The sequence below is a fragment of the Ctenopharyngodon idella genome, chromosome 22 (assembly GCF_019924925.1).
Source record: "Ctenopharyngodon idella isolate HZGC_01 chromosome 22, HZGC01, whole genome shotgun sequence".
In the NCBI taxonomy this organism is placed as follows: Eukaryota; Metazoa; Chordata; class Actinopteri; order Cypriniformes; family Xenocyprididae; genus Ctenopharyngodon; species Ctenopharyngodon idella.
In genome coordinates, this window is record NC_067241.1 from 13,442,554 (window position 1) to 13,461,459 (window position 18,906).

Below are 18,906 nucleotides of genomic sequence, written 5' to 3' on the forward strand. Positions count from 1 at the left end.
GGCATGCGCGAAAAATAGCGTGATAGGCGCCCCCCGGTGGCCGATTTCTTTTGAATTTCTCACAGGCCTCTAGGACCGTGAGTTAAACAGGCCCAGTGAGTTTCATTCCGATCGGCCTCCGTTAACCTTGTCTGATAGCTGCTCTAAATTCATTGGCCGATGGCGGACATGTTTTTTGAGATATGTCAATATCCTCATAGACAGTCATGGTGCCTTGGACAAAGACACTGCATGTCAGTTGGACTAACAGTGAAGTAGTGATAGAAGAGTTGAGGCTGTTATAGCTGTAAAGGGTGGGCCAACTCCATATTAAACCCTACGGATTAAGAATGGGATGTCATTAAAGTTCATGTGCACGTAAAGGCAGGCATCCCAAAACTTTTGGCAATATAGTGTATGTGTGCTGGTTTTGGTGAAAATATCTTGTTCCGTTCACAAGATATAGCCATTTTAGTAAAAGTGGCTCCACCCACTTTAAATGTTTTGGCAGGCCCTTAGGGACCGTGAATTGAAATTTTTCCTTTTTTTTGATAGCTATTGACAGTCAGACTCCAGAGAATCTTGCTGCACTGGTTTGGTTCCGATCGGGTCAAAAACCTTGGACTAGTTTGCGAAAGAGAAAAAAAAATCCAAAATATCCGAAAATGACGAGCAAATCTGGGGCATGCATCTTGTCCATCTTGAGCCAAGGATTCCAACGATAAAAGACACTTGAGCCTACGCCTAACGGTTTGAAGTTATAAGCAATTTCGTACTTTTGACTACTGTAGCGCCCCCGTCAGGCCAATCGGGGCAAGCCTTGGTGAAGTTGTAGATGGTGTGAGTACTACCAGCCCTCAAAATTTTGAAGTCTCTACAACATACGGTTTGGTCTGCCCGATCACTTTTAGGGGAGAATGCTGATCCTTGGAAATTTTAACAATTACAATAGGACCCCCTCTAAAAATCTACAAATTAAACTTAGAATTTTTGCATTACTGCATTGAAAATTGGTGGGAGGATGTGCTTGATTGTCATGAACATAATACAAAAATTAATTTTCTTCAATATATTATATATCAATAGAATATAATATTTCTTTTTTTATTTCTGGAGCGAAATGTCACAGGTTTTGAAGTACTTAAATTATTCTGACTTGATAAATCAATTATGTCAGCAGCCTGGCAAGCGTTGTATTTCACCATAACCTTGCTGTAATATGTTTGATCTTCTAACACTAATCTGTGGAAAATCCAGTTGGGTTTAATATTTAGAGGTTGCATGTGGGTTATGGGTTACATACAAAAAAAGCCTAATTGATTAAAAGCGTAGCCCACGTTTGAGAAACCAGTGTCACGTCCGATGTTTTGAAACATATGCCGAGTTTAATAGCGTTGCGAATTCATCTTCTAATAACTACAAACAGAGCTGGGAGTGAAGCGAGGGTCAGGCCGAGTGGAACTGGCGGTCAGAGCTGCCACAGGGGCACCACCCAATGATTTGCTGCGGGCCGTACTCTTAAAACCAGCCAAATTCTGGTAATTGAGTAGATTAAAGCCAAACAGAACTTATACAACTAAACCAAGGTGACTGCTGCTGACGATATACTTGAGTTTGGGTCTTTACTTTTTATCTTTTACCTTGTTTTTCTCTTTCTCTTCCTCCCCCCAATCCCTATCTCTCCCTCCAAACTCTTTATAGAATCAGCGTGTTCCTGCTGACATGATCTTCCTAAGGACCTCTGAAAGAAATGGTAAACATCTGTCGGTCATTCATCCAAGCTTCCCAAACAAAAGCGCAGGGGAAATGACATGGCCGCGAGGGCAACTACATGTAGATGGAGGGATTAGCCTAAACCTCGGACATTTAATGAGCTACTCTGAAATTGCCCAGAAAGATGGCATGCATTGTGCTTTTTGAAATTCTCTTTAAAACACCGACTGCTTTAGATTAGGGTGACCAGACGTTTCTGTTTCTGGTGACATGTACATGCTTGTTTATAAAGCATATTGATACATACATTGGGTAAATTTGATTTCATCTTTATTTTTAGTTTTAGAAAAAACAGAAGACAGTTATAAAAAATCACAAACAAACTGAACAGAACATTTTATATATTACATTTAATATTTGTACAGTAAAAAAGACCCCATAGTTATTACTTGTCAGTAGGGCTGTCACGATTCCTCGATTAAATTCGAGTACTCGATTTAAAAAAAATCCTTGATTACAATTTACAGTGTATATTATGTATTTTAACATTGTTGTCCTATAAAACCATATGATTATGCTTTTCATACTTTATTGCCTCATTGTTATTAATTATATATGTATTTTAAGTCATTTTAAAAGGCGTAGGTCTTTGCTTAGGTCTATTTTATTACTACAAAAAAGATAACTCGATTAATCGTCAAAATAATCGACAGATTACTCGATTACCAAAATAATCATTAGTGACAGCCCTACCTACCAGTTTCTCTTTAATTTATTTCATTAAGTCCATGCAGTAATTATTTAGATGATCAATTTAATTTGACATAATTGTCGACAGACATTAGTTTCATAAGTGTGCTGTTGACTAAATATAATTTAGAATAGCATGAGAGTATGATGTTCCGTACTTCATCACTGTACTACATTTATCATGATCACAAAATTGGCAACTGTGTCTCTATTATTTCATTCATTTCACATTGATATGTTGAGTTTAAAACTAGGAATATCCCTGGTTGTCCTTTCAGAAATCTGATCACCTTACTGTAGGTCCTGTGTTGGGACAGATGCTATCTTGAATGACATTCTTTTTGTCTTTCAAATTTCACAGCATGCAAAGTAGCTCAGAAAATTGAAGAGATAGACACGGCAAACAAATTTAAAGTGCCATCAGGAGCGAAAAAGGACAGTGTTCATCTGAATAATAAGACTGAGTAAAGTATTAAGATGTAGTCGTATTCTAAATGGTTGCTAAATAGTTTTATATTGTTTATAATGCAAGTTTTTAGTCAACATTTTTTTTTAGGAATTTAGAAAAATTAGTAGATACTAATTGGTCTAAATAGATGAGATAAACATTTTTTGGTCACTGGTTGTGCTGGAATTCCGCCTGGCTAAGATTTCCTTTTTCGGGGGGTGGAAGTTGCCAGTAGTAGTTGATGTGTTATTTTTACGGGAAGGGAAGCATTGTTATCTGCCCTGCAGATGGACACCATTAGGCAATTATTAAGAGTCCAGGGTTGAATGGCAGAGCGACGTATCTTTAAATGAGTGGGGGTGGGTGGCATGTCCTAATGGCAGTACTAGCTTTAGGCTTACTGGAGTGGTTTGCCTGACTAGCAGTTTAATTTTGGAGGCAAATAGATTTCATTTAAGGTGTATGATCTTAGGTACTGCATGCGGTGGGTATTAAATAAGTTATTCAGTAAAACAGAAACATGGTAGGACAGAGTTAGAAATGTTACATCACACTGCCCTCCAGAGTTCACCACAAAGACATTACAATGCAGTGTTCTGTTTTAAAATGTTTCTAGGAACAATGTTTAGGAATATTCAACCAAAAACAGTCTTTTGGTCAGTCCTAAAAGAATTTGATGTATATTTAGACATTTTCCCCCGTTTTTTTGTCATAAAGGCTCCTGTTTTCTGAGGACTGATCAGTTGGATGGAGAAACTGATTGGAAACTGCGCCTCCCTGTGGCCTGTACGCAGAGACTCCCCACTGCTGGTGTGAGTGAAACATCATTTGTTTCAAATAAAAATTACACTATTTTGTTGCAGGGAAACGTATGTTAACCCTTTAAGTGGTATGAGTTCAACATACGATTTGATCTGATCTTCATCTTAGACTAAGATGAAGAATCGTTGATTTGCATAAAGCTGAAAAGGGATACATAAGTATCTCTAAAACCCTTGAAGTTCATCATATTGGTGATGTTCCTTGTATAATTGTGGAAGCTAATCATAGAAGGTTATCATTGAAAAATGAACTATATTATCGGCCAGCGATATATTAAAACCTGTATATACATCCAGATAGCAAATCTCAACTGCCTGATTTTTTTATTTTCTTGCAAAATGTAACTATATTATCACCCAGCTCTTTATATAAAGTTGAATATATAAGTATGTTCAACTTTATCCGCTTACATAAAGTAGAATACACTCATGTAAAGCAATATATAGCAAATTTAATCTGCCTGTGTCGTCGCAAAATTTATATTATTGCACAGCTCCAATCTGCTAAATGTGACTATAAGGCATGAAGATATTAAGATATTATAAATGTTAACATCATGGTTTTCTGTACAGCTGCTTCATTTTGAATGCTATTTCATGTTGTCATGAACCATTTCTTTAAGCTGTTTTATATGTTCCCTCAGGATCTACTGCAGATCAGGTCATTTATTTATGCTGAAGAACCGAACATTGACATCCATAACTTCATCGGTACCTTCACTAGAGTGAGTAGACTTGTCATCGCTCGAGTATAGTGGTGTCAGAGGGGTTGTGTTGTTTGATAACTGGCAAAACCCACATTGCTTATCAAGCTTACTCAGTTTTGTGTTTTCCACCTGACAGGAAGATGGAGACCCTCCAGTCAATGAAAGTCTGAGCATTGAAAACACTCTCTGGGCGAGCACTGTCATTGCTTCTGGTAACCGACAGCAAATCACTTCTAAATTATGTACTAGCATATCAAATAGGGGTGTGCGATATGTATCCGTTTACAGTAATTATTGTTTTAATGATGTGTCAGCTGATAGCAAGTATGTCACTCGCTTTGCAAAAAACTGTAAAACAATTCAATAATAAGTTTACTGTGACGAGCAGGGTGGGGCGAGAGCCGTGAAGGAACGGCAGCTGGCTCGCGCCGTTCCTTCACAGCTCTCGCCCCACCCTGCTCGTCACATTTACATTTTGAATTGCATTTTAGACACAATATTGTGTTTTCTGCTTTTGATTTATTTCCAACTTAAATATTATATTGTTTTCAACACAAATTTCAAATCAGTTTAATGAATGATTCAACTCAATGAATTTAATCATTTAACTTATGAGTAAAATTGGAATATCGCATAAAACATTCACAAATAAAGCACTGTTTCCATCCTGTGTGTTCAAGAGAACAAAATCACCACTTCCTGGGAAATTGGTGCAAAATATCTGTAATAAAAATGGAAGTTGCTACAATCGTAAAGCCACTGTGGCTCTTTTTTTCGTACACCATAAATGACTCAGAGTGTGCAGATGAAACGCAATAAATAACTTAATGAGCACATATGTTTTTAATACACCTATTTAGAATTTATATGCATCTTGGTGTTTCCATACAGCGTTTTTTTTTTTTTGTGCAATGACCCCATATTCGTATAAAAAAAAAGATGGATGGAAACTGTTCCTTAATCAGGTGTTTGAACTAATCATTTGAATGAATGATTCACTGTCAATGCTGTGAACTAACCACCGCACAGTTAGCTGACCATGACAGGCCTAAACCAGCAAAAGCACCAGCACAAAAACACACTCAGCAAATTATTGTCTAATTATCATTATCGACAGAATCCCAGAAAATTTCAAGATATAATATTTCTGTCAATATCGCACACCCCTAATCTCAAAGTGGCCTAATGATTCTCAGCCATCTTATAATGTGCAAAATGGCACCATTCCTTCTTTAAAGCTGAGAAAACAGATAATGTTTTGTTCTCTAATCCAAGGCACAGTGGTTGGGGTGGTGATTTACACCGGTAAAGAGCTGCGGAGTGTAATGAACACCTCCAACCCAAGACATAAGGTAAAGTTAGCAGTATCATAAAGTCAAACTTAGTAAAAGCAAGAAATTTGTGTTGTCACACTCATTCTGTATGTGATGTGCTGTTGCAGATTGGCCTGTTTGACCTGGAAGTGAACTGTCTGACGAAGATCCTGTTTGGCGCTCTGGTGGTGGTGTCACTGGTCATGGTGGCTCTGCAGCACTTCGCTGGTCGCTGGTATCTCCAGATCTTCCGCTTCCTTCTGCTCTTCTCCAACATCGTCCCTATCAGGTAAAAGTGTAATCTCACTGTCTGTAAAATCTAAAGCTGTTTCGTTCAGTTCTAGACATTTTGAAGGTTTTGTAAGCACATTTAGATATGCTTGTAATCATTGTTTTCTCATGTACCGAATGTCTTGTAATGCTTGATTTGATGATTATTAAGCGGTATCAACCAGAAATTTTAATGCATATTGGCATCATATCAACCTGTGCATTAGTCTATGAGCAGTCCTCATTTGGGTGACAGGTTCGAATCAGGTTTCCTTATCCCATTCCTCCATAATCTTCTGTCCTCTCTCCAAAAAGTGGCCATTAAAAGAACTCATTATGCTTTATTTCCAGTTTGCGTGTGAATTTGGACATGGGCAAAATGGTGTTCAGTTGGATGATCAAGAAAGACTCTAAAATCCCCGGGACGGTGGTTCGAGCCAGCACCATACCTGAGCAGCTGGGCCGGATCTCTTATCTGCTTACAGACAAAACTGGTATGATTTCCTTTTCTGCTCAGTGAACTAAAGCCTTGCAGTGCCCTGAGTCATATTACAAAGCCTGAATATCATATATGTAATTACAGTAGGGGTGTGACGAGATCTTGTGCCACAAGATCTCGCGAGATTAAAATGTGACAAGATTTCTCGTCGAGGTGAAAAGCAGTCTCGTGATATTGCCATGACGGTGTGTGAGGGTGAAATTAGGATAGAATATGTCACCACTACGTTTACATTACACCTCCACTGTCAATTTACTTTTTATAGAAATAAAAACCATTTCATTCAGTTGGATAATGATCACTTCAATTCCATCCAGCTAATCCAACACAAGCTGCAGCAGGAATCAGAGTTTACTGATCACATGACGAGTGTAAGTGATGAGATGACTGACAAGACCATGGCGGAGGATTTGTTGCACAACAGACTCTAAGCGTCTGACAAATGTCTTATCTTGTAGAATGTGCACTCAGCACCGCCACTCCCTATTCACGGAGTACACACGATCACGAAAGCGAAAGTAAAACGCGAGCGCGCATTCAAACGCGATTTCAGTACCCCCCATTTTGAAGCGGCTCCCTGATGCATGCAAATATCTCCCAATATGAAAGCTATCTTAGGCTGGGCTGTGTAGTTGTAACCATCTCTTAGCTCTGTATCATGCTTGAAGAAAAATTTGGTCTCTATTTGATAATTTTGATTATGGTTATTGTTTGCACTTAAGTCTAAGAGAAAACTGTGTTATTCATTTTTATTTTAATCCTTTTGTTTCTCTGATCAATTTGTGGAAAGGGGTTCAGTTAGAAGGTCAAAAGTTGTAAATCATGTACAGGTCTGAAGAGACTCATATGAAATCATACAGGAGAGAAGCCAGTCAGTTGAGTTTGTGGAAAAACCTTTTACAGTGCTTGAGTATTGTTGTCTTTTACTGCACATGATAATTCATACTCAGAAAGTAGAGCTGAAATGATATTCATTACAAGATGAATAGTTAAAACATATCAAATGCACCTGCAGACTATTATGAATTTCGTCATTGAGGATTTCTTAAAAATACTGTGTAAAAATCTCGTCTCATTCTCGTGAACTCAATCTCATGTCTCGTTTTGTCTCGTGAGCTACCTGTCTCATCACACCCCTAAATTACAGAGTCGGCATGAAACAGAAGTTGCGATAGTCTTTTCTTCCCTATTGTGATGTATATCAGAGTGAAATGACTACTTGAACAAGAAAAAGGGCAGGGTTTGATTTTGTCCATGGGGAATTTATTGGATGGTTGTGGTTTGCAATTGGTGGATCTCATGTGAGTGACAGGTTGTCCCGCCCTCGCGCCAGTAAACGCATCATCAGAAAAGAGATGTTGCTGCAAGAGGGAGGGGAAGTTATTTTGATTAAAGATTACAAAGGCACATGAATTTAAATAATGATGTGCACGGATAAATCATTTATAATAAATACTGCAATATTCCATAAAAAACAAGAATGATCAATTTTGATGTCATGATGACTTTAATTGAACTGTAAAAGCGTATGTAAAATCTGCATTTTTGGTGACAAAAGCTGACAGATTTCAGTGGGATTTTTGATGCATTTACCTTTATATTGTAGGAAAAATTGTAGGGTGAGATTTTGGTTGGGTTGTATTGGTTAATACTGTTTTTCCCCTCACACATTGAGACGGTGGATGGTTGAGACACATTGAGTTTCGCAGAGGCAAACATTTTCTTCAGAAAGTCAAGTTATCTTTATATAAGGGCAAGTTAATTGTAAGAATGAACATTTTTATGTGACTCGGGAGAAAAGGAAAAAGGAAGTTGTGAGTTTGACAGTTAAATTTATGTTCCTTAATGCAAAGGGCTTTTCCGAATGAACCAAAGCTGAAATGAGACCATTATGCTGGTGTTTGAGAGTTGATAGTGTTGAAGTGTTTTTAAAAGTTTCCCCCAGTAGCTCACAGGTAGCAGAGGCTCTTGCCATGGGGCTTAAACCTGTGTGCTGAGAGCACAGACATGCCACTTATTACGGCCACAAATCAGAGATGACCTGAAGCCTCTCATCCTCACACACTTACCACACAGAGTCAGTGAGCTCTACCCTTCAAATTTATGCTTTTGACCGCCTGTAAAATTACGGCCTCTTTCCCACACGGACACTGATGTAGCTTGACTGAGCCAGTGAATAAAGGGGGTCAGAGGTCATTGTAATGTAAGGGGTAGACCAGTGACGCCTGACTGAAATACTACCGAGAGGGTCTGTTTAAGAGTGGCCAACGCAAGAGGTGTCAGGAAACGAACCTGAGGCTCTTTGTCATTAACAAGCCATTAGTGTTAATATTGTTTGGTTTGAGGTTTTTGGCTACAGGAAGTGCATGTCGATCAGGGAAGGTTGTTAGAGGTTGACGTTTCCTTGCACAAATTTTTCTCTGTTATTGGTTATGTTTGAAATGGAATACTAGTGTACAGCATACTGTATAGTATATACTGTATACTGTCTACTATTTAAAATAAATAGTATACAGTATATATTTTTATAGCCAAAATGTGTTGTGTTGTAATTGTAAAAGATCGGGGCTGGTAACCGAAAGATTGTAAGCATTTGAATTAGTTTTTATTTTTAAGCTGCACAATTCTGGATAAATCAGTTTTTTGTTTAATATAGAGATCATGATTCTCCCATGATTCTGAACAGACAACTAAACAAAATAACATGTAATTTATTGGAGGTTCTGACAAAATGTTAATCGCTGCAGTCTATTTAAAAAAATATTTAATTAATTTGAATTATTTTTTTAAAAATCAGTTTAAATGAATGATTCAATGACTCACTCATAAAGACTTCACTTGTTTTATTACTGGATGAATCATCATTTTTTAACAAATCTCTTGTTGAATCAATGATTCAATGACAAATACATTTTTCAAACAGTCACTTGTCGCCACCTACTGGTGTAACAATGTATTTTGATACAGTATTTGAAGCATCAAGTTACTTTCAAAAGGTAACTTACTCTATTTTAATTGCTATTGTAGACATCGGTGTTTATATCTGAAAGATAAACTTTTATCCCAGTGCATAGGATGATACCTGTGATCATTTAAATTATTGTAACACAGAAAGAACGATTGGTTGAAACAACTGACAACTGCTCTCTCTGGTCAACAGCAATGCTGATCTAAATGTTCGCTGTGATTGTACTTGTCAAAGGTTTAACAGACAGAGCCGAATTTCTGTCATTTAGAAATAAGATTGCATAGGTATTTGAATCTAGAGCGCGATCTTTTAATTGTGCAGCTCCACTATACAGCTTTTATACATTTTTATGTCAGTTTTTGTCTTTTTATTTATTTTAGTACATCAGGTTTAAAGGTGCAGTGTGTAAATTTTAGCGGCATCTAGTGGTGAGGTTGCGAATTGCAACCAACGGCTCAGTCTGCCGCTCACCCCTCCCTATTGAAGCACATAGAGAAGCTACGGTGGCCGACACAGGACAAAGATGTTGTCGTCTGAGACAGCAGAGTAGCCAGTCAAGCAATGAGCAGTTTGTACAGGGCTACTGTAGAAAAATGGCGGCGCAAAATGGCGACTTCTATGTAAGGGGACCTGCGGTGTATGTAGACAGAAAAGGATCATTCTAAGGCAATAAAAACATAACGGTTCATTATGTAAGGTCTTTATTCACCACTGAAAACATAGTTAGGTATATTATTTTGCCTTTCTGTCAGTAGATCCTACAAAATATTACACACTAGACATTTAACTAATTGAAATAATAAAAGTTTTTATAGTTCATTTTATTCCAGTTACCCTGTTGTGACCTTAATCTAGACATTTGATCTCATTTTATTTGATGGGGTTGTGCCTCTAAATTCAACCAGTGTTATTTTAGTGTGATTTATATACTATTATAGTATTTATTAATATTTTGAATAATATTTTACTTTTAAATTTTCAGTTTTTATTTTAATTTTAGTTTGTTTTAATAATTTTGTGCTTTTTTGCTTTAATTTTATTTTTATTTCAGATTTAGTTTCAGTAATTTTAGTATATCAATCTAATATTTATATTATTTTATAAACCGATTCTTAACAACACTGAAAGTTACCAAAAACATCTGCTAAAATGACTATACTTGTAATTAAATAAGCAGATCTGTTTATTTAGGCAGGATGGGTCGCCCTCCTCTAATGTTAATGGTTTTCACAGGGACCCTCACTCAGAACGAGATGGTGTTCAGACGACTCCATCTTGGAACTGTGGCGTACGGGATGGACTCCATGGATGAAGTGCAGAGTCATGTGTTCAGCGCTTACACTCAGGTATTGGCAACATAACAAAATGCAAGTAATTTGTGCAAATGTACAATTCTGCTGTAGATAATAAAAATTAATAAAATAATTATATATATAAAATTAAAAATTTAATGAAATTAATAAAAAAAAAAATGGAGAATAAACATTTTGGAAAATCTAATGGAAAAATAGTGAATTTTAATCACAAATTTAAGACAAAAATAACTATATTGTGATTCCCAGGGAATGCATGAACTAATAAAATGTGTAAAAGCATCTGCCAAATGTATAAATGCATTGTATTAATGACATGGAATGATGATTTTATGATTGTGGTTATACCACCCACCTTTAATATGCAGATCTGCATGCAGCCTGTCACTATATAACTGGCCTGTTTAGAAAAGCCGATCACAAAGCACAATTGTTTAGCTTTTGTCCAGAGAACAGAGCGAAGTCCTTGTAAAATGAGTCCCTTTCACCTCTCACTGATACGTTTAGTCCGTTTGACACCAAAGGTCACTGAGGCAGGAAACCGGGGTTACAAGTACTCCGGCCTCTCAATAGCTTATATACGAACTTACAAACTCTGTCATTAGCTCTCGGAAATGTGCGCTCTATAAATAGTTGCTCAGTGCTAAAGGTAATTGTTCATATATGTAACACATCTGGGAGCATTTATGAGTCCTTTTTCAGGATATTAGCAAGGGTCGGTTTATTAGCAATCAGAGACTTGGACATTTTGATCATTTTGTCAACCCAAAGTGCTCATTTCTGTCATAGAGAATCAAAATAATGAGAATGCCTCTTTATAGGTGCACTACATAACTGTCTTTACAATATAAATCATTTTTAACTATGAAGAAATTAGTAGCTTTTCATTTTGAAAATTCAGTATCACTTCCTTTGTGGAGAAAGCAATCCCAGAATGCATTGCAACAATCTCAAAGAAAAGAAGTGACCCCAAGATATCTAGCTATCAATATTTACTCACATTTCATTCAGTAACTAAAAGTATTAATAAAAATAGTTTAGTGTACTTTAAAATGTATTCCTGTGATTCAAACAAAATTTTCATCATTATTACTCCAGTTTTCAGCGTCACATGATCCTTCAGAAATCATTCTAATATGCTGATTTGCTGCTCAAGAAACATCTATTATTATTATTAATGTTGAAAACAGTTTATTTCCAGAATAAACAAAGTTCAAAAGAACAGAATTTGTTTGAAATAGAATATTTTGTAACATTATAAATGCCTTTACTGTTACTTTTGATCAATTTAGTGCATCCTTGCTGAATAAAAGTATTAATTTATTAAAAAAAAATTACAATTGCCCCAAATTACAAAATGACTTAATGCACCTTTTATTAATGATTTCAGTCACCAAGCAGGATATTTAACTGTTACGTTAAACAAATTAGTAATGATCACCCCTTTGTTGTCATTTTAGATTGAACAAAGTAGACAATCATGTTAAATCTGATCCCCACAGCCCCCTCATGACCTCCAGGCCTCTCGTGCACCGGGCGCCACCAAAGTGAGGAAGACCATCAGCAGTCGAGTGCATGAAGCAGTGAAGGCCATCGCACTGGTGCACAATGTGACGCCGGTATACGAGTCCAACGGTGTGACAGATCAAGCGGAAGCTGAACAGCACTATGAAGACACCTGCAGGGTTTACCAGGCCTCCAGTCCAGACGAGGTACCACAGTCTCATTCATGTTCATACTGGCCGTTAGGCTTAAATAACCCTTATATAAATCAGAAAATATATATATATAATATATATTAAAAATTATATATATATAGATAATTATAAGTAATGTAGCATCTATTTTTTACGTCATAATTTGGCTAGCATTACATTATATGATCACACTCATATTCACGCAGATGCTTTTAAACCATTCAAGTGCCACAAGACAAACAAGAACACGCCGTCTGTGAATGTCGTGTCATGTGACACACACACGACTCGTGTGCACAGAAAGACGCGCACCAGTATCGAGTTCACTTTCACACTTGAACAAACAATAACACACAGAGTTATGCTAAAATGCCCGTTTTGTCGAGTATCCTCATAAGAGCAGTCTTAAATTAGTTAACCTTAAAGAGTTGTGAGAAAATGAGATGCGTGTCAGATCTGCATTATGTTGGCAGCGGCAGCTTTTAAAGTGACAGTAGTCTAATAAACCAGTTGCTGTGATCTCTGTCATTAATGTTAATCAAAGAACAAAGGTAACACAGAAAACTGTAGCTTTAATAAGGATTAATCTAAATTTAATTTATAATTTATGCATTGAAGACTGTAAAGTGTTTGATAACTTTATTCAATTTCTGTATATTTCCTACTTGTTAGACAGTTTTAAGAACTGTTTTAAGTTCACTTAAATTAAGTTATTTTTTAAAGCCTAATAAATGTTGAAATTGATAGCTTTCAGTTATACTGTAATGTTGAGAGACATCAGTACCAGTATTAGTATCAGTGATACTGGCCTTCATTCATAAAAAGATTACATTAAACAAATCTTTAAAATATACTGTCTTTAAGTTATTTCTGCATTTATTTGGGGAGGAACTGTGAAATTATTACAGTATAAAAATATGAAAAACTCCAGTTTTCGATTTGGATGGATCGTGATTAATTACAGAAAAAATGTGCGATTTTTTTTTTTTTTTTTTTTTTAATCGATTGACAGCACTAATATATATATATATATATATATATATATATATATATATATATATATATATATATATATATATATATATATATATATATGAATTTTATGAATTAAAGATCAAAAGGATAAACAATGCAGATTTATTTTTACAGACATCTTTGGGCATATTTACCAAGGGTGCCAATAATTCTTATATATATATATATATATATATATATATATATATATATATATATATATATATATATATATATATAAAATCTCATCAAACTTTTTTTTAGAAAAAACTTTAAGAAAAAAATGTTTGTTTTGTATAAATAATTTAAAAAATGTTTAACGTTAAAAAATGTGACGTTTTTTTCCAGTGATTTAAACAGATCTGTAAAAACATTCTTAATTAAATTGATTTGAACAGCCAGTACTTTCGTCTCATACAGCCTCATTTTCATTTTTGTCAAACTAATCATGCGTCTACTCTGACTAAGCTCTATATCCTCCATGGCTCTCTGATTAAAGAATAATTGCAGTATAACTTGCTGATGTTATCCTTAATTTCACTGTAAATTAATAATTTGTGAGTCAGCACATGTTTCATCCTCCCCTGCACAGGTATTCAATTATTCACAAATGATGAGTCGAGCCTTTGGCATATTCACTTCTGCAGCTGATCGCTTCTGCAGATGTGCTGTCTCATTTTCGATCATTTCTGGGCACCAAAACTAAATCATTTGGGCCAGGAGCGAGTGACGCATGCAGTGATCAATTGACCAATGCTGTGGTTACGTAGGCACCAAACGCATCATTACTGGTTTGGTTTTAACCACTGCATGCCAGCACACTGACTATATGTGCGTTCAAGGAGACGCTGACTAAATGAAGCCCCGACATGACACAACGATCTGGTATTATTTTAGAGACGATTGTTGCTTTATTAGCCATGCTTTTTTTTTTTTTTTTTTTTTTGCTGATGTTAAAGGAAATCTATTTTAATGCAGGCATATACCAAGTTTTTAGATTTTTTATATTTCTGTTCATGTTAGCTTCATACTTTTTTGAAGCAAAAAGTTAATTTAATGACTCTAAAATGTCAAGTTTTTCCTTATTTGAGAACATTTGTATACACTTACTAATCTTTTTTTTTTTTTTTTTTTTAAGGATTTTGCTAACAATACCATTTGATAGTCTGAACTAACCTTTGATTAAAAAGATAAAAGTTTCTGATTTTTTTTTTAAGAGACATTAACAGTCATAAGGGTCTGCTGTTCTCTCTGATGTCATTTCCTGTTTTATGGTTTTCTTGTCTCATGCCAATAACATTCCTGCATTGTTGGCTCTACCACACTGTCTTTTCATTTGGTCAATTAAAGTTTTTAAAATATTAATATTTTAAAACAAAAATATTTTTTGAAGGAAAAAAATTAAGACCTAAATATATTTACTTATTTTTAATTCATAAATTGAAAACGTTGATCATAGTAAAAAATAATAATTCGATTTTAAAATATTAATATTTTAAAACAAAAATAATATTTGAAGAAAAAATTCACCTAAATATTTTTTTACTTAATTTTTTTTTGTTCAAAAATTGAAAATGATCATCACAGAATAAAAATAACCTTTTTAAAAAATATTAATATTTTAAAGCAAAATAATTTTTGAAGAGAAAAAAACTAAATATTTTTGACTTCAGAAATTGAAAATGTTCATCATAAAAGAAAAATAAAACTATATAATTAAAGTTTTTAAAATATTAATATTTTAAAACAAAAATAATTTTTGAAGAAAAAAAAGACTTAAATATTTTTTACTTAACTTTATTTAATTATTTTAATTCAGAGATTGAAAACATCATAGAAAGAAAAGGTTTTTAAAATATTAATATTTTAAAACAAAAATAATTTTTAAATAATAAAAAAAGACCTAAATATATTTTACCTTTTTTTTTTTTTTTTTAATTCAGAAATTGGAAACATTAATCATAGAAGTTTTTCTAAACATTTTATTCATTGTTTCTTTTCAAATGAATAGATCTGGATACACACACACACACACACACACATACACACATACACGCAAAAATAGTTTGAACAAATTCTTCTCAAAACGTTTTAAAGTGGCATCACTTATTCTGTACATTGGATAAGCCTCATTTGTTGGTTTCTAACAGCGAGGGCTGTTTTTCGGCAGCAGTCCGCCCATCTGGATACTGTGAGATATGTTATTAGCAGCTAGTCAGGAGGGCATAAGAAATCGGGTTTTTTGATCTCTCTGTAACCCTTGGTCTGGAAGTTATTGGGCAATAACTTCTGCCTCCCAGAAATACCCCCCTTCAGCATCACACTAATGGATGGCATCTGGTTCGCCTTTATCTTCACATGTTCCCAGAAGAGAACATGCTTATAATTGGTGGCCCATTGCATACTTGCATTTTCTCCGCCACACGTCCAAAAACAGTTGCAGGAAACGAGTCGAGATGTTAAACGAAATGGTTCTGTGTTTGATTTTGAGTTCGTTTTTGTTTAAGAAAACAGCATGTGACACGTTTAAGTAATTTGCTTACAATGTAGACAAGAAGTCTGACTGAAACTGTGCAAATTGCTTCCTGTTTGTTTATGACATTTGTTTATGAAACTCAGAAGTTTGCAAATGTGGAAGTGTTTATTTTATTGTTTTCTCTTTCAATCTGTTTCTCTTGTACTAGGTGTCTCTGGTTCAGTGGACGGAGAGTGTTGGACTGACGCTGGTCGGCAGAGATCAGTCTTCTATGCAGCTGAGGACACCTAGTGGACAAATTCTGAACTTCACCATCCTGCAGATTTTCCCCTTTACCTACGAGAGCAAACGTATGGGCATCATTGTGCGAGTGAGTACTGGATCATCTTGACACAGAAACACAGGTGTCCCTAAACTCCCTTAACTTGTAAAATGACCAAAAAGTGTGAGATCCTGTAAAAATCTGCAAGAATAAAATAAGTGAAATAAGTGTATGTATTAAATTAGAAAAATGCTAAATATAAGCATTTTCACTACTTTTTGAAACTGCATTTTTGTAATTATTTTATGTATTTTGTAATGTTTATGGTTTTGAATTTTTTTTATTTTTTTATTACAAGCCGGTTGACCTCATATTAATTGAGAGATTACGCATTCACGCCACAGGACAATTAATGATTAATTATGTTGGACAAATAAATTTGTTAACATTCGTTAATGCATCAGACTTCCAATGGAAAAAAAACTTTTACAACATGTATTAATCTTGGGTAATGTTCATTTCTACATATACTAATGCATTTTAGCAGTTAATTAATATTAGTTAATGCATCATGAACAAACATAAATTAACAATGATTAATATTAAATTTATATATTAATTTTAAAATAAAATATTAATTACAATTTATTATGAATTTAAATGGAACATTTTAATAAAATTAATCATAAACTAAATTAATTTGAAAACAAATTAATAATAAATAGGGCTGTCAAATGAATAATCTTGATTAATCGCATCCAAAATACTTTGTGTACTATGTATAATTATTATGTATATTTAAATACACACACATACATGTATACATTGAAGAAATATTTGCATGTATATACTGTATGCATATTTATGTAATTTTTATTATATATAAAAATAAATATTCTTAAATATATATATTCCTGTGGGAAGGGTGACCTCTGACCCAACAAATGACATAGGCCAGGTAAGCTTAGATGAGAATTGATGAAACAAAATGGCGGTCGCGAATTAGAAGTCTAAAATGAGAAGTTTTAAAGAAAAATGACGGAGGATTTCGATATAAGAGAGATTCATTCAGCCAGAACTCGACTCTCTCGTGAATGCATGTATGGCCATTTTCCAGAAGATTATAGTTTATAGAGTTTTAAATATGGATATTTTTCTTACAAAAAAACATCATTTCGGTTCAGAAGGCATTTATTAACCCATTGGAGTCGTATGGATTACTTTTATGATGGATGGATGCATTTTTTGCCTTCAAAATTAGGAGCACCATCCACTCCCATTATAAAGCTTGGAAGAGCCAGGATATTTTTAAATATAACTCTAATTGTGTTCATCTGAAAGAAGATAGTTATATACAACTAGGATGGCTAGAGGGTGAGTAAATCATGGGATAATTTTCATTTTTAGGTGAACTGACTGAGTTTACAATCTTATCAGATTTTTAAAATGTGAGACCAAAAACATGACGATAAAAAACTATAGATTTAACAGTTTTATTAAATGTGAGTGAAGTGCTGTGATGTGACCAAGACAGCAGACCACACACTAACAGACTCCATTCACAAACAACCAGAGTCCCGCCTGTGAACATGGGAAATCTTGCAAAATCTCTCATGGTCAAAAGTGACTTTAGAGTAATGGTGATAATAGTGTTTGGACCGCTTTTTACAGAAAATTTGCAAAGAAAAAAAGTTATTCTTCCATCAGCTCGCTTTCTGATTGTGTATCGTTTTGTTCCTCTGATAATCTACAGAGCGTGTGCGCATTCGTCCTCGGGGTTTCCCTCACACAACAGGATTTCTGATAGTAAATATTCAACATGTTTGATATTTATGATTTGAGATCGGTGCGGCCCCAGTGTTATTCCAAGCGGATTCAATCACGTTTAACAAACCTCACACCACAGGAAAATCTGATGAGATAATCTATAGAACCATCAAGATGATCAGGACTTTACCTAGGATGGTTGGAAGGGGAGAATTGGGCCCAAAATCGTCCCGATTGTCTTGTATTGTGTGGGTGATTTTAGAAACCGCATAGCAAAGCCCTGGCAACCATTCATTTGAACAAGAACCACTCACATTTGCTCCAGAAAATGTGAAAATCTACTTTGTATTGTACCCTTTTAAACAATGTGATTATTGAAGATCAGCCCAAACATTATATGACTAGACTGGCTGTTATCTGAGAAAGTTGTGACCCTGCCCTGGGCTTGATGACTAACTCTCCCCGAACAAACTCGCAGCTATTGTTGTTGGCCTGGACTGAAGCCTGTATCAGCATTTCAGGAAATCAGCAACTGAACCTGGTTTCCTCTGCAGAATCCTTTTAAAACACCTTCAAGGACGATCAAGGAAAGCCAAAATTAATCTCCCATAATGCTTGGAAAAAACAGCACAGACTGTCTCGCTTACCTGTGATCTTTTCCTGTTTCGTTTGGTACATTGAGTGTCATCCTGATTACTAGTGCTGTCATATTTCCTCAGTGTCTAATCTATACATAAATGATTTATTAACAAAACATATTCTGCTCATGTTTGTTAGGATGAATCCACCGGAGAGATCACGTTTTACATGAAGGGTGCTGATGTAGTGATGGCCGGCATTGTTCAGTACAACGACTGGCTCGAGGAGGAGGTAATTGCACGTTTTTTTAAACAGATAAGCACATGCAAA

General features: G+C 35.0%; 1 protein-coding gene across 1 annotated transcript in view; it reads left to right on the plus strand.

Moving 5' to 3' along the window:
* Nucleotides 1–18,906, plus strand: part of LOC127504830 (probable phospholipid-transporting ATPase IIA) — a 54,400-nt gene that overhangs the window by 8,570 nt on the left and 26,924 nt on the right. Inside the window, exons 6-16 of the mRNA XM_051879884.1 lie at nucleotides 1,681–1,732; nucleotides 3,608–3,702; nucleotides 4,356–4,436; nucleotides 4,555–4,630; nucleotides 5,694–5,770; nucleotides 5,860–6,020; nucleotides 6,353–6,495; nucleotides 10,702–10,814; nucleotides 12,284–12,493; nucleotides 16,177–16,338; nucleotides 18,775–18,867. Coding sequence (XP_051735844.1) covers nucleotides 1,681–1,732; nucleotides 3,608–3,702; nucleotides 4,356–4,436; nucleotides 4,555–4,630; nucleotides 5,694–5,770; nucleotides 5,860–6,020; nucleotides 6,353–6,495; nucleotides 10,702–10,814; nucleotides 12,284–12,493; nucleotides 16,177–16,338; nucleotides 18,775–18,867 — 1,263 coding nt within the window. The remainder of the gene's footprint in view (nucleotides 1–1,680; nucleotides 1,733–3,607; nucleotides 3,703–4,355; nucleotides 4,437–4,554; nucleotides 4,631–5,693; nucleotides 5,771–5,859; nucleotides 6,021–6,352; nucleotides 6,496–10,701; nucleotides 10,815–12,283; nucleotides 12,494–16,176; nucleotides 16,339–18,774; nucleotides 18,868–18,906) is intronic.